The 14,560-nt window shown below is 41.0% G+C and overlaps 1 protein-coding gene across 2 annotated transcripts in view; it reads right to left on the bottom strand.

Annotated features, from left to right (window-relative positions):
• The window catches only part of Sema5a (sema domain, seven thrombospondin repeats (type 1 and type 1-like), transmembrane domain (TM) and short cytoplasmic domain, (semaphorin) 5A), a 348,199-nt gene that overhangs the window by 233,981 nt on the left and 99,658 nt on the right, over positions 1 to 14,560 (bottom strand). Inside the window, exon 3 of one of the 2 annotated variants that reach the window (XM_005407077.2) lies at positions 13,046 to 13,145. The exons of the other annotated variant lie outside the window; for it this stretch is intronic. Within the exon in view, the coding sequence (XP_005407134.1) occupies positions 13,046 to 13,145 (100 nt within the window). The remainder of the gene's footprint in view (positions 1 to 13,045; positions 13,146 to 14,560) is intronic. 2 annotated transcript variants of the gene reach the window in all.

Genomic DNA, 14,560 nt, shown 5'->3' on the forward strand with positions numbered 1-14,560 from the left:
AAGATGCTCTGTAGGGCTCTGGGCAGGACAACTAGAGAGAAAAACTGAATTGTCTCTGTCTCTGTCTCTCTGTCTCTGTCTTTCTCTCTCGCTTTCTCTCACTCTCTCTCTCTCTCTATCTCTCTCTCTCCAGAACAAGCCTTGGTTCCAGTTGGTATGCACTTTCCATAGCAGAATACACTGAGCAGAGGTGACAAATGCACCATACTCAGGGGCTGGGGATATAACTCAGCAGCACAGCACCTACCTGGCAAGCGCAAGGTCGTCAGTTCAATTCCCAGTACCGGAAAAAAACAAAACAAAACAAAAAACAAACACACCATACTCACAGTCCACATCTCCCCGAGCAAATATGACTTTGCTGAACTTTATATTTTCTGCTCCCATGTGCTATGAATTACCCCTCCCCTCCAAAGACACTGCCAGGGGACTTCAACCATTTTCCCCCCATGTGCCTCCTTTCACCTCCCAATTACCGTAGCAATAACTGGGAATCCACATGGTAGAGGTATTGAGCAGGTGAAAGGAAAGAGCAGAGAGGAGGGATGTGCCTTCTAGGAAACATCCCACCATATTTCTGAGATATCACCACCATCTCCACCACTACGACCTGCGCCACCACCTCCATGGCGAACAGCACAGTGCAAAGACACACAAGAGAGGATCCACACTCGCCCTTTGGGTTAGAAGATGCACACTGGTAATTTTTTAACTCATTCTGAAGTTTTTGGTTGAAAGAAGAATCAATGAATCCAAGAACTCTAGGACTAAGCAGCCACTGAAGAATATATACCGTTCGATTTATAGATGAAAAAATGTCAACAAATTAAGAAATGCAGCATAACGTGTCCAAAAGTATAAGGTTACAGAGAAAGACACAGGGTTAGAAACAAGACCCATCTTGTGGTGTCCTTTATTCTATGGTGTTTCCCACACCCACCAATTAATGTCCCAAAGTCCCCTTCCTAAATTCACCTGCATGAAATAGGCACACAGAGAGCCATGCTGACACAGTTCTTATAGTGCAAGTGTTTCTTAAAATCACTGCTCATTCACAGGAGCGTTTACAGATCACTGTTAAACTTTTCAAGTCTTAGCACTGCTAATATCAAGCTATAACTATCAGGATATTAATGCTTCCCTCTGAAACAGCGATCTGTGTATGATACCCCTACTCATTAAAAGAACAGGAAGTTCTGACGAGTCTACCTGATTAAATGCTACATATCTTGTCCCTCGTGATTTCCTTAAATTTTTCCTGAAACTGTATGGCAATACTGTATTTCATTTTAAGAGTGAACCAGTTTCTTAATGTATGAAATGAGAAAGCTAAGCTATACAATCTGTCAGTGTGTTTAAATAGCACACGTTCCCGTTATAAAAATGACCACTTTTAGATGTAAACAGTGGTTAGATGAGTATCTGATCATGACTTGGTTCCAGCCTGTGGTGGTATCAGAAGCTGGTCAGTCCTTAAAGAGGAGGAGCCCTGCTCAGAGGAAATCAGGGTAATGGAGGCATGCCTGTGAAGGGGATATTGATACCCTGACATCTCTCTGTTCACTTTCCAGCCAACACAAGGTTAACAGGCCTCCTCAGCCACATGCTGCACCATGATGAACTGCACCACCAGATGCCAAAGCAATAGGGCCAAGCAACCGTGTACTGAACCCTCTGAAACCATGAATCAAAATAAAACTCTTCCCTTAAAGTACTTTGTTCCAGTAAAAGAAAGGTGCCTAACAGCTACCTAACAAAAAACCTGTCAATTGTGACAAATTTCATTAAGTTCCTAACAAGGACTGGTATTTACCTACCTAACATTTCAAAAATAATCTGAAATGATACCTTGTCTCATAAAATAGTTTTTAAAAATGCTTTATGCCTGTAAATTTATTTAATAAGTACTTATGATGATATTTGTTAACCATAAAGACTTGAGAAAACTTACTTGAAAGTGTTGAAAGAAGAGTTATCAGAATTGTCTCTAGTGGTACACAGTTTCAGCAGCTACTTCAGTCTATTTTCACGTCAATTTCTAAGTCACATATTTGTGGCCTTTTTTAAGGCACAGGGTTGATAGCTGCTCTCAAATATTTGTTTAATGAACAAGAATAGCATACACAAAATTAAACTAGTCCTTGGACTGCTTGGACCTTTTCCATATTAGAAATATACTACATTTCACACTGCAATATTCACCTTATTTTGTTACAATTTCCAATGATCCAAAGTGTATCTTATGTGTCATAAATTAATCATTTATAGCATTTCCTAATAACTTCTATGGAGCCTAAGAATCTGGCCCAACACCGTGTGGATTCCACTAATCTCAAACCCTCTTTGTCAAACCATTTGGTTCCAAGTATAACTCCAAGACCATTTTTGCCCTAAGAAAAATTCCATTCCAGCTAGCATCGTGAGGGACCTGAAATCTCTCAAGACAGCTTGATTCATCACTTTATAAGTCAATGAGCTATGAAGCTAAAGGTTACAAAAAGAAAGAAAGTCTCCTAAAGGAAAAAAGAAATGGATGCTCCCAGATGCTGGACCACTCACACAGCAAAGTGAGATCTATGTCCCCTGCAGGTGGCTGTTCTCCAGGGCACTGCAGAACAGGCCACCACTTTATCTTGTGACTGTGAGAATGCAGAGGAGGAAAAAGAATAAATGTGAGGTTCATGAGAAAGGCCAGCAGCCTTTCCAGCACAAAGGAGCGATGCTTCTGGTTCCTAGCCACACAGAAACACTGACCAAATGCTGCCCGGGCCAGGGTCAGTTTCACTAATGGAGCAATGCTATGAGCAACCCGAAGCTTTCAAGTGGTCTCATTAATCTTTCTAACACTCCCCGACGTAAGTAGGTAGGAATAAGGACTGTGGTTTTTCTGTAGGGGGAAGGCACTGGTACAAGAGGTGAAGAGATTCATTTCTTAGTGTCTTCATGGTACAGCTGAAGGTGGCCGTTCCACATTTCCATTTTCCCCCTTGTCATTATAGAAGTACAAAGCAAGAGTTTGCCAAGCGGCAAATGTGGTTTAGTTTTATGGCTACGGTAAATAAAAATATGAGTTTTTCTTCCCTTCATATGCACCCACTATTTCTCAAATGTATTGGAATAAAATTAGACATTGCACATTCAAATGCAATAAACCACATTACTTTAGGAGTAACGACAACGAAGAGTACAAAGATCCACCAGACTGAGTAACTCAAATCACAAAGCCATTAAATTTGGCAGGTGCAGAATGACAGTATTAAAGCCTGTCTATTCCTTCTCTGTCTGTTCCTTCCTGACATGGGAGTGAGCTTTCTCCCTCTGCACTGGAGCTTATTTCTTATTGACTTGCGGATACAAGAATTTATTTTCGGGTCCCATCTCATCCCCTAGTGGCCCGTTAGCCACAAATCACCAAACACAACAATATATTCTCAGAGGGAGCAGTGTGGTCCTTAAAAGATGGAGTTCATTGTGTGTTCATGTAAAGTAATAAAATTCAGCCAGCATTAAAGAAAAGGTTGGGCCATCATGAGCATATTAGCTGAATGAGTCATTTTACCTAGAGACACTATAAAACTTAACTCTGACCTCCATTAATTATGAAAGACACGGGTGTTTTAAAGTGACATTCTCTTAGAATAACTCAATTGGTCTCTGATGAATATGAATGTACAATCAAATAAAAGAATTCTAAGTTCTTATTTAATATGGAAGTCACAGGCTTGCTTAGAGCTGAGGGCAAGGCAGAATGACTGGAGGAAGCAGACTGTATTTTTCACTAAAGTAAGATAGAGACAGAAAGGCAAGTAAATCCACAGGAAACATTTTAGCAGTGAACTGCTGCTGCTGTTTTATTGTGAAAGGTTTACAGCAAAGTTGGTGAGGAAACAACTTAAAGAAAACACACATTTCATATCCACTATCACCAACTGGGTACACCTGAAAGGTGACATCAACTGAAAACTGAGTCTCTTCTGTGCCTATGTCTCTGTCATCCTCTCTGTACTTTGCTCACTGCAAGCTCCACCTGTCAATATCCAAGTGGCAGAGAGCTTGAAATACTGACACCTTACATGATGTCCATAGGATCAATAACAATAATAGGCCTGCAGACTAAAACAGCATCTGTCACCTTAGAGTAAAGGCAAACAGTGTACGTGTTAAAACAACAAATGCTCTAGGAAAAATTAGCTTCATTATTTAAATATAAATATTTAATGAATCAATTATTTCAATAACCAAAGACTATGAAGACTGAGTTGGAAAGCTCAAATTTGAAAGTCACAAAGATGTTCCAAACATTAGATAGCACTTTATTTAAATAAATAACGTTCTGATTATAATTTTTGAATTTTTATCAATGTTTGCTAATAAATTTTAAAATATATTAAAAATATATATATATATATAGTTCAAAACTTCAGCCAGAATTTTTTTCTAACCTCAAAAAATAATCACAATATGTTCTTGGAGCTAAGAAAGTGTTTAAATAATTCTGGTTTTATTTCTGTTATTTTATGTTTCCAGTGCTCACTCTCCCAAAATATTCATGGTTCATTTCATTCCTTATTCTAAAAATGGTATTTCAAGCCCCTTAATAGTCAAAGATCACACAAACCTTACTTCAGCAGCTCAAATGACATCTCTGTATGTGCTGTTTACATTGGTAGCCCCTTACTTATTAGCAAGAAAAATGAATAAGAAAGATACACTTAAATGCAATAATTAAATCAATGCTGTTATCGCAGATATAAAATCGGAAAAACCTATATCCATACGTGTATTTATGACCAAAATTATTAACTGATATTGTTAATAATCACCCTGATCATTTAAGTTGAATTAGCCTTTAAATATTGCTTCAAATTTCTGAGTGCTCTGGAGATTATGGATAGTGATTTATTGCACTAAGCTGAACCTTGAGACTTGTACTTTTGTGGGTCTTCTGGGTGTGTGGATTGTTCTTTTTCATTTTTCCATTAATTGGAGATAATTTTTCACTTGAGAAAGTGTCAACTATTTCTATGATTCTTTTAACCTGTGACTTCCCTTCTAATCACTGCTATATAAAATTATACTTCTGTTTTATCGTCAGAGTTTGTAACATGTGGGTTTTTCCTCATGTACCTTTAGATAATCACAGAACGGTAGCTCTTTCCTCACATGCTCAACCCCAGCGAAGGCCATCACGACCAGTCGCACTCACCCTGTCTTCAGTCAGCCCTCGCTGCTGGTCCTCAGTCGCTCTGTAACGTGTCTCAAAGTGGGCTTCTTGTCTGCATTTGCACCGTGACTGGCTAAGAGTCACTTCTCTCTGCTCTGACTTCACCTGCAACCCCCCAACTGTGCTTCCTACTTCCGCTCTCCAAGCCCCAGCACATCATGCACACAACATGGCGGAAGCCACTCCAGGCGCAGACCGGAGCACGAAGCCGCAGCCTTGGAAAGCTGCTGGCTCCTCAGTGCGTTTGGCAGAGGTTTGCACATTTCACCACGCAGCAGATGATGGGGAGCTTGATTACACCACAGAGGCTGGCGTGAGATGGCTCAGGGGACCCTCCTGGCTGCTGGAATTGAAATCTACTCTAGAGGACCCAGTCCGAGCTTCAGATTTGGACCGTGACTGATGCTCAAGGGGCCCCACTAACAATTACTTCCACTGAGTCACCAACAGGTCTGACTGCACTGAGCTCCTCCCAGCCCCACCAGCGTCTCTGACTCCAGCACAGTCTCTCTCGGGCCTCCAGGTATCTAAGGCATCTCCAAGCCCAACTGGAGCAGCGCTTTCTCAGTGGTACCTCTTCAGCCTCAGGTCCCATCATCTCCTTTTAGTCTTCATGTTTTCAGGGCCTTTTGTCCCGGACTCTCTTGAAGAATTTAACTGCTTGTGTCCCTGTTATATTCCTTAGGCAGGAAAACAGTAAACATTTTCTTAAAGTGCAAGGAAGCACATATTTTGCTTTTTTTGCCAGTGTTAAAACTGCTCATCTCCACAGTTACACCTCAAATACAAACATCAACAATGTGCAAATGAATGAATTTGTCTGTGTCCCAATAAAACTTTATTAGCCAAGTAAGAAATCTATTCTGGGGTTCTAGCTTGCTGACCTGTGCACTAGGTTATAAACTCTTCATCATGTACAGATATGCGTTGTCTTTGTTTTCACAATACCTAAGGTATTTCCTAGCACTGGTGAGGTAAAATAAACACTTGATGAATGAAGACTCCTGAAAGAAAAACTCCATTAACTAATAAATTATGATGGATCCTGGGTGGAACTTGGTAAGAGAAAAGCAATCAGCACTCAAAATTTGTAGTACACACATACACACAAAGTAGAAGCTGATTAATCACTACCACACCCTTTTGTTGGCTCCTTCACAGAAAATGGAAAAGGGGGAAACTTTCTGTACTTAAATAACTAAATATGTAACTATGGGGGTAGGTTTATCTTCTGTCAGTTTAAGCAGGGAAAACAGTAAAAAGGTTTTTTGCTGTTTTGTTTTTTAACAATAGCAACTAGACCAAAATGATTGGAATAAGTCTTTCCCAAGGAGGTTCCTCCAGCCACCAGTTTGTTAGTCCGCACATTCTCCAGAAACTTCATATACACAGCAGAAATAGCAGACAAATGGATCTTAATTTTGAAGGAATAGTCCAGCTGATCCTTGGGTACCAATGTTTGTAAAATATTAGAAAAAAGAATTTTTTAAACCCAGCAGACAAAGCAGTGACTTTGTTTTACAACATAAACCCATAATAGCTCAGTAGTAGAGTTCTTGACTTGTATTGACTGGGCTCAATCTCAACCCTACAAAAAAATAAAAATGAGGAAAAAAAAAAAACAAGATCAAGCTAATCTCTCAAATAGACTGAGAAGAAAGGGAACATGAGTAGAAGAAGGAGACAGATGAAGAAGAGAATAATCTCAAGAGAGAAGACACCAAGGCATCTAGTCCCAGGCATGGGAAAGAAAGGAGTAAGACGGAGCAAAAATGTCAGGCCAAAGGCACCGGTTCACTGACTTTCAGGTGAGGCTTGCTAAAGATGAAGAGTAAGAAGGAAAAACACCACCCGCTTTTCCATCTCCCACAGCCTTTCCTAAGTCATAATTAGGATAAACACACCAGCAACATCATCATTACCTCGGATCTCTCGGCTTGATGGTTCTACTTTTTTTGGATTCACGCCTAATCACAACTCTGTACCACCCAGTACACGTGACCTTTAATTGTACAAACGAGACTCAAATACATCCTTCCGCAAATGGGAAGAAGTGTGTCTCCGCAAAGCACAGTTGTGGATCTCATAAGCGTCTCATTATTCATTTAATTATAGATTGCTTCCAACAGGTTAATTCTAAGGTAAAACTTTAAAGTAAACATAGGAATTAAAACCTCTGAGAGAGAATCATACTGGCCACGCTTAGAAAAATGCATTTTATAAGACTCTAAAGTTTAGACCCCTTTGCTTGGAACCAGTGTCAAAGTCATTTTGAAGGGAAGACTTCCTTCTAATTAAACAGAGGTCTGCCTCCTCGCTCAGCATGATCTTTTTGAACACATGCTTTGTTAAAATAATCAATCACGAACCCATTAGGCTGAACTAACTTTAGTGCCCTGGATTCTTGTGTGAGCAAACCAAGTCAGTATAAGGTGTAAAAGGAAACTTAAATCCAACCAATCAGAAACTACCAACTAAAATCTATTTAGAGCTTTCACCAATCAGAAAACACCAATTAACCTCTAACCAGGCAGTTCCCACTTTTAACCAATCAAATACCTTTATTTTGTCTTGCTTCCTGAAAGAACAACTTCCTGTTTCCTTGTTACTACTACACCATTCCCACGAGCAAAGAGCCAAACCGCTTGTGGTTTGGTGGTGCCTGATTAATAAGTCACTGAATGGTCAAATAAACTCATTACAATTTTACTGTGCTTATTAAGTTCACCTTTTAGCAGCACTAAATATGTAAAGCATATTTAATTCCAGGATGGCAAAAGTATGTTAATATTTCCTTTTTTATCCTCATTTCTGTAGACTCAAAACCCGAGTGAAACAAATCGTTCAAAATATACACTAAACTTTTGCAAGCGGTTTGTTAAGACTGTAAAGAAGACCAAATTCTGCTCTGTCTTAGAGACACTCAGGATTTAGTTTTGCTTGTTTGTTTTTTGCTTTCACAGTAAAGGTGATCAGACACCTACACAGTCGTTGTGCAGGTACACACACATGCACACACACAAGATATGATCAAAATACATGGTGAATATTAAAATTTTTAATTTTCATTAGAATAAGTGCACATCCCTCCCCGGAACCCAGGGGCTGGAAGACAGTACCCTTCAATGAAGTGTTCACACCAAAGCTTTTGGAAAAGACCATGAAAGTGAAATCAAGTTATAAGAAGAAAAACATGCAAGAAACAAACATAACTGAAGGGGAAATCAGGTTTTAATGAACACAAAGATTATTTGCATCTGGAAAATTCACATTTTGAAAATAATTAAACACCCACAAAAGAATGCCTCAACATCTTCACCACGACTGGGTGGCAAAGACCTCTGCATGGATAAACTGATAACACACTCTTTGTTATTACATTCTGTGGGCTTTTGCATTATTAATTATGGTTACCTTGTAAACAGCCTAGCACAGAACACTGCATTGTGAATGGAATTCATTAGCTGCCACTTGGGATATCTTTTAAAATCAGCACACAATACATTATTCGAGTTATTTGGAGGTGGAATCACTTGCCATCTTTAGCATAAACCTGAAACCTGTAGGCTAATTCATGTGGAAAATAAAAATGATATTGTCCCTACTTACATCTATTGTGACAATTCTGCCTACAGCAAAATTTAGACTTGTCTCAAGTTCATAGAGTATTATTTTCATCATTATTTTCCTAATTATCTATACCAACATTGTAAGTATGCCATAACATATTCTTTTGTTGTGATTTTGTTTTCCTTTTTTTATGCTATGGAATGTGATTTTAGTAGATTTTGTGACAAAGGACATAGCTATTCAAAAATATTATTCAAAGAACAGAAACAAACAGACATCAAATAATGCAAGGAAATGACTGGAAAAGGTTAATTGTGATTATCCCTGAAGCTATGTTTCGTAATCTATGCTTTACTGTATTTTCCACATATTCTAAGACAAAGATGCCTTTTAATGTTTAATCATTAAAAATACAAATTATTATTAATTTTTAAAGAGGGTAGGGTGAAACAAGTTATGAATATCAATGCACTTAAAGTCATATGCAGTATATTATGCACCTTGGGAATGGCAAAAGTATGAACCCTTCCACAAATTACATGAATTTTAACTCAAATACTGTTTGATGCTACACAACCACAAACCCCCTACACACGGGTTTTTCTTTTGCAGCACAATGAATCTCCTTTATCGAAGAGTACAAAGGATCTTCAATGGAATTCAGTGTTACAGATATAAAATATCACTGTTATACAGTGAAACCATCCAAGAAATGGCTTCACAATGCCTAGTGCTCACTATGAAAATCTAGAATATCATTCTATTTTTTCACAGCGCATATTTTTAAACAATGACTGATTTCTGAAATATACACCTGTTATCTAAACTTCTCTTGCTAAGTCAAACCTTCCCAAACAGGAATCTGAGGGCTGGGCTATTTTTACAGCTTCATAAGTGGTTTACATTCCCTCTGAAGCTTTCCGAGACTAATCCCGCCGAATTTCCTGGACAGAATTCCTATTATCTTCCTTCAGCGACATCTTCCTGAAGCACACATGTCCTTAAATGCCCATCTGCATGCGGTCCACACTGGTTACCTTGCACTCCTTGTTCACCAAGTGCTTGTTTCTGCAACTGTCATTTATCATGGACTATCTCACTTAATCTGTACAGTAGCTCAAACAGGGTTGTAAACTAGTACATGAAATTTTGTTTTCCAGTACTAGAGATTGAACTCTGAGCATTTGCATTGAACTACAGCCCCAGACCTTGTTTTTAATTTTTTATTTTGAGACAGGGTTTTCCTAAGTTGCTAAATGGCCCAGGCTGAGCTCAAACTTGTGATCCTTCTGCTGCTGCCTCCCACAGAGCTGGGATTGCAGGCATAGGGTCCCATGCTCAACCTCTCCCACCTCACTAATAAAGATTAGAAAACTAGGTTTTGAAACTGGCTCGGGGTCACTTGACTGACAAGGGGAGCCCACAGCTCTTCTTCTGTGACTTACTTTTCAAGTATTTACAACATATTACACATGGTCCTAAAGCAGCCAATGCATCCATGCTCCTAAGGTCAGCAGACATGCGGGACACACTTATGACAAAAAGCGTATGTTGCTTATCAGAAATTCAGACTTCAGTGGGCATTCTGCACATTGTTGTTCATTCTAGCAGGCCCACAAGTTCCTGGCCCGCACACCGTATAGCAAGCTCAGCTGACTCAGTGGCTGGCCCAGTCCTTCCTGGCATGGCTGGGCTGGCAATGGAATGAGATGGGGACATCCAGAAGTGCTTGGATGAAGACCACAAGGAACTGGGGAGAGAGACCACCAGGGGCAGGTTCTGTTTGGAATAATTCCCAGCAGCTGTTGCAGCCAGGGTTGGCCCATGAGCCAGCTATTCACAAATCCAAAGATGCTCTGTGGCTGCTCTCATTCCTTATGAGAAGCTTCTGCATTTCACTTAAAGACAAGCACTTGAAGAGCTGAAAATGCTGGCCTATTTTCAGGAGGGCTTCCAGAGAAAATAGGGTGCCCTTTGAGTCAGGCTAATAGGAAAGCCTTTTCCAAAGCTCTCTAAAGGTGAATGAAGGGCCAGGCGCACGCCTGTAATCCCAGCACTCGGGAAGCTCAGGAATGAGGATAGCTACAAGTTCAAGACCAGCATGGGCTACAAAGTGAGCTCAAGTTCACCCTGAACTGCACAGGGAGACCCTGTCCCAAAAAGACAAAAAGAAAAGAGATGAATGAGGGACACAAGACTCAGCAGCACCAGTCTCAGGTAGGTCTGCACCTGATCCCCAAGTAAGAGGCCACTGTCCCTTGGCTGGTGACCAGAGCTCACTTGCCCTAACGGGGGATTTGGGGGAAGAGCCTACCAATCCTTCATGTCCCCTCCCGCATGCTGCTAACTGGAATCAACCTGCCACGGTCTCAATCTCTTTTATCCCCTTGTTCCCCGATGCAAAAAGGGACATGGACAAATCAAATCATGGAAAGAGGCACCTTGAGTCAACAGATACCTCCGAGTTTCTAAGAGGAGGAAGAGATGTACTAGATTCTGGAGAAATTAAGCGAAGTCTGCCACATCGCTTACGGTCTGGGTAAGGACGCTGACACCTACTGAGGACTGACGCAACGCTCTCGGTGAATGCGGTAATGACACAAGAGGCTGGTGTGCAGACAGGACTGTGAAGGACAGGGAGTGGGGCAGCTCTGGCCAAGGAGAGCTCTTGAGCCAGGTCCTCACAATGAGGAGGAGATCTCCAAGCAGAAAATATGGGGTGGGAGGAGGTGGAGGTAGAGAGCCAGGGTTCAAAAACCAAAAGAAGGAGATGAGGTCATCAAATCCCAGAGGGTCAAGAAGGAGCATCTCTATAGCTGTGGGAAGCCCACATGAAAAAGCCCACTATAAGGATCAAGGACCCCAGCAGAGGGGCTACTAAACCATTCCAAATAGCCAGCATGTATGGAGCAGTGTACAAAGATGATGTTGTGTGTGTTATGCAAACCTGGAGGCAAGTTTAACAACCCTACAGTCCACAGCCCAGACTCTGAATGATGCAGTTTGATAAAGTCAGCACTGGAAATCCCCTGTGTTCCCGGTGGACTAAAGTAAGGGAAAGCTCTCCAAGAAACCCTGTCCAGTGCATGTCTCACAGTCTCTCAGAACAATCAAAAGAGGCATGAGTGAGCTGCTCTTTACCAGGTACTAAGCCAAGTTCCTCCTATTCATTGAAAGTTGGACTCACACATCACAGTGGTATCAGGTGGGGGTTTGTGCACAAGGACTCCTTCAGATCTGAAGGCAGCAGCAATGGTTCTAGAAAGTGATTATGCTGTTCTGCAGTACCGAGGATGTAAGCTAGATTCAGTTCCTCTTAGGGCTACATAGGAACTGTATAGCCCCTGCAGCTATAAAAGGTGTGTATGATGATCTAGAAAATTTGGCTGAAAAAATCAGGTGCACTGTGCTGTCAAATATGCCTTCCTTAGATGCCAGAAGAATCTGAATCTACACAGGGCACCCTCCTTCAAGTGTAAGGCCAATTTTCCTAAGAGATGCATGTAACATGTTTTATGTACATCATCTTCAAAACATTCTGACATGATAGGTAATCTGAATGCAGGGACTACTTATGTTTTCCAAAGAAGTGATAGTAAATTTAATGAAAAGATACTTGAAACTATCACAGTTGCTTTCCACAGCCTCATCTTCCCGCTGCATGAAGGTGTGGGCCTTGATACAGGAATATGCACATCTAGAAAGACAGGAGATGAGGACAATCCCCTTGGATTCTCAGTTTACTGGGAAAGCATTACAAAAGGTCATGCAGAAAGCTAAGTAGGGACTTAGTATGTACAGGAAAGCTGCTTGACTTTTGATTCCACTGGAGAATACAGTGAAAAGATTAGTGGTTAATTTCAGCAGGCTGATGCCCTGGCTTTGAAACTCTGTCCCGTCTTTCACTAGGAATGAACACACCTTGGGACAACGTATTTACTTACTCCCTGCCTCAGTCTCCTCATCTCTAACATAGAGATGTTGCCAGCATTCACCTCTCATGTGTGATGGGGGAACGAATGAGTTAATTCAGGTTAGAAGGGATCCGGACACACCGTGAGTCCACACCGCGCTTGCTATGAGGGGCACATCCATCCTCTTATCCATGCACCTCTTGACCCTCACACTGCATTTCACTCTTACACGACATCACCAGCACACTTCCATTTCAGCAGAGAGCTCATGCATAACTGCACATATGTAAAATGAAGTCTGAAAACATCTGCGGTGGCAAAACGTAACATCTCTCACCTTGCTCCTACCACAAGCTCTTTCTGTCCTGGGTCAAATGTTAACTGCGAGAAATCCACAGCATTCTTCGCTCTGAACTCCCGCAACCAGGGGCCAATTTCTAAACAGAAAAAATAAATACATGAAAAGATAAAAATGAGTGATTTTTCCCCCCGAGGACCACAGAGAGGGCACATCAGGTAGCAAACATTACACTTAAGGAGGACTTGGAGGTCCCCCCGTGAGGTGGTTAGGGGCCACTGGAGGTCTTTCATCAGGATGTCCGTCAATCACACAGAGGATGTGTGAAAACGCAGAGGGCAGGGCCCAGTACAGAGAGAGCAGGGCACTGAGGTGTGGCTGTGATTTACAAGCCAGATGTGCATTTCCCTCTTGGCTTTGGGCTGGGCACAAAAAAAAGTAACACAGCAAACACATGATTCATCAACACCGAATGCAAACAGACGATTTCCTGTGCAAGCGGCCTGGAGAGGGCTGAAGACTTTGCACAATCACAAATGCCCTCCTAGGAGCAAGGATAAAGCACAGGGCACCACTTGCAGCCTCTCAAATTGGCCCTTCCAGTCACCTGTCCTTTGGGTTTCTATCTGGGCCTGATGATTAGACTTGTTAAGCACCTTCAGTCGTTTCTAGATGAGAAACCCACAGTTACTTCTGGGCCTCATCTGCACTTTTTTCTAAGGAAAATCAGGAAATAGTCACTCTATAGGGACGGATTTTTTTACAAGCACTGTTCACTCCTATTAGAAGGCCGCCAGCCCAGAGCCTGATGATTACACAAGGACAGTATTTGAAGGAGCCAGAAAGCTGCTTCATGGGCCACGTTTGCAACTGTTAGTAGCTCGTGTCTGGCAGCAAAACAATATGCAGTGAGCCGCCTGCCAGTCTGGGAATACGTTACTGTTATCCTTGGCAGTCAGTCACATTACTGGGTGGTCTTTATGCTTGTATTTCATATTTTCAATGATATCACACCAATTAAACAGGCATGGGACAACTGTCAAGTCAACAAAGTTATTGATGTGAGGGGTGGGAATACTGATTTTCAACAAACACTGACACCAGAAATAGATCTACTATGGAAATATGCCCATGTCCCATAACATACCCTATAGAAACTGCTGTGTGGCCGTGAACAAGATAGAGCATTGTACACTAATCACTCTGAATATAAAATGTCCTTTCTCTGCTCTCAGTTTTTGGGGAAAAAACTAATATTAAATGAGCTATTTTCTCCTTAAAAGAAACAAGAACTAAAGTAGAAACCTGTATTTGGTTGTAAAATTTTAATGTGTACTTTTTTTTTTTTTTTAGTATTTTATAAAAATTTGTTTGTTTTTACAGTCAGGACAATTAAAACGAAATATTTTTAACCAAGTATGTACAAGGCTCTGGTGCTATAAAATATTAATGGACAATCCTTCAAGAGCTTGTAATTCAGTTGGGGAAACAACAATATCTTCTTTTAAATGGCATTTACACATACAGGGTGGTTATAAGGTTTTGTGGAGTTAT

Source organism: Chinchilla lanigera, unplaced genomic scaffold (genome assembly GCF_000276665.1).
Source record: "Chinchilla lanigera isolate Chin_1 unplaced genomic scaffold, ChiLan1.0 scaffold00103, whole genome shotgun sequence".
NCBI classification, from domain to species: Eukaryota; Metazoa; Chordata; class Mammalia; order Rodentia; family Chinchillidae; genus Chinchilla; species Chinchilla lanigera.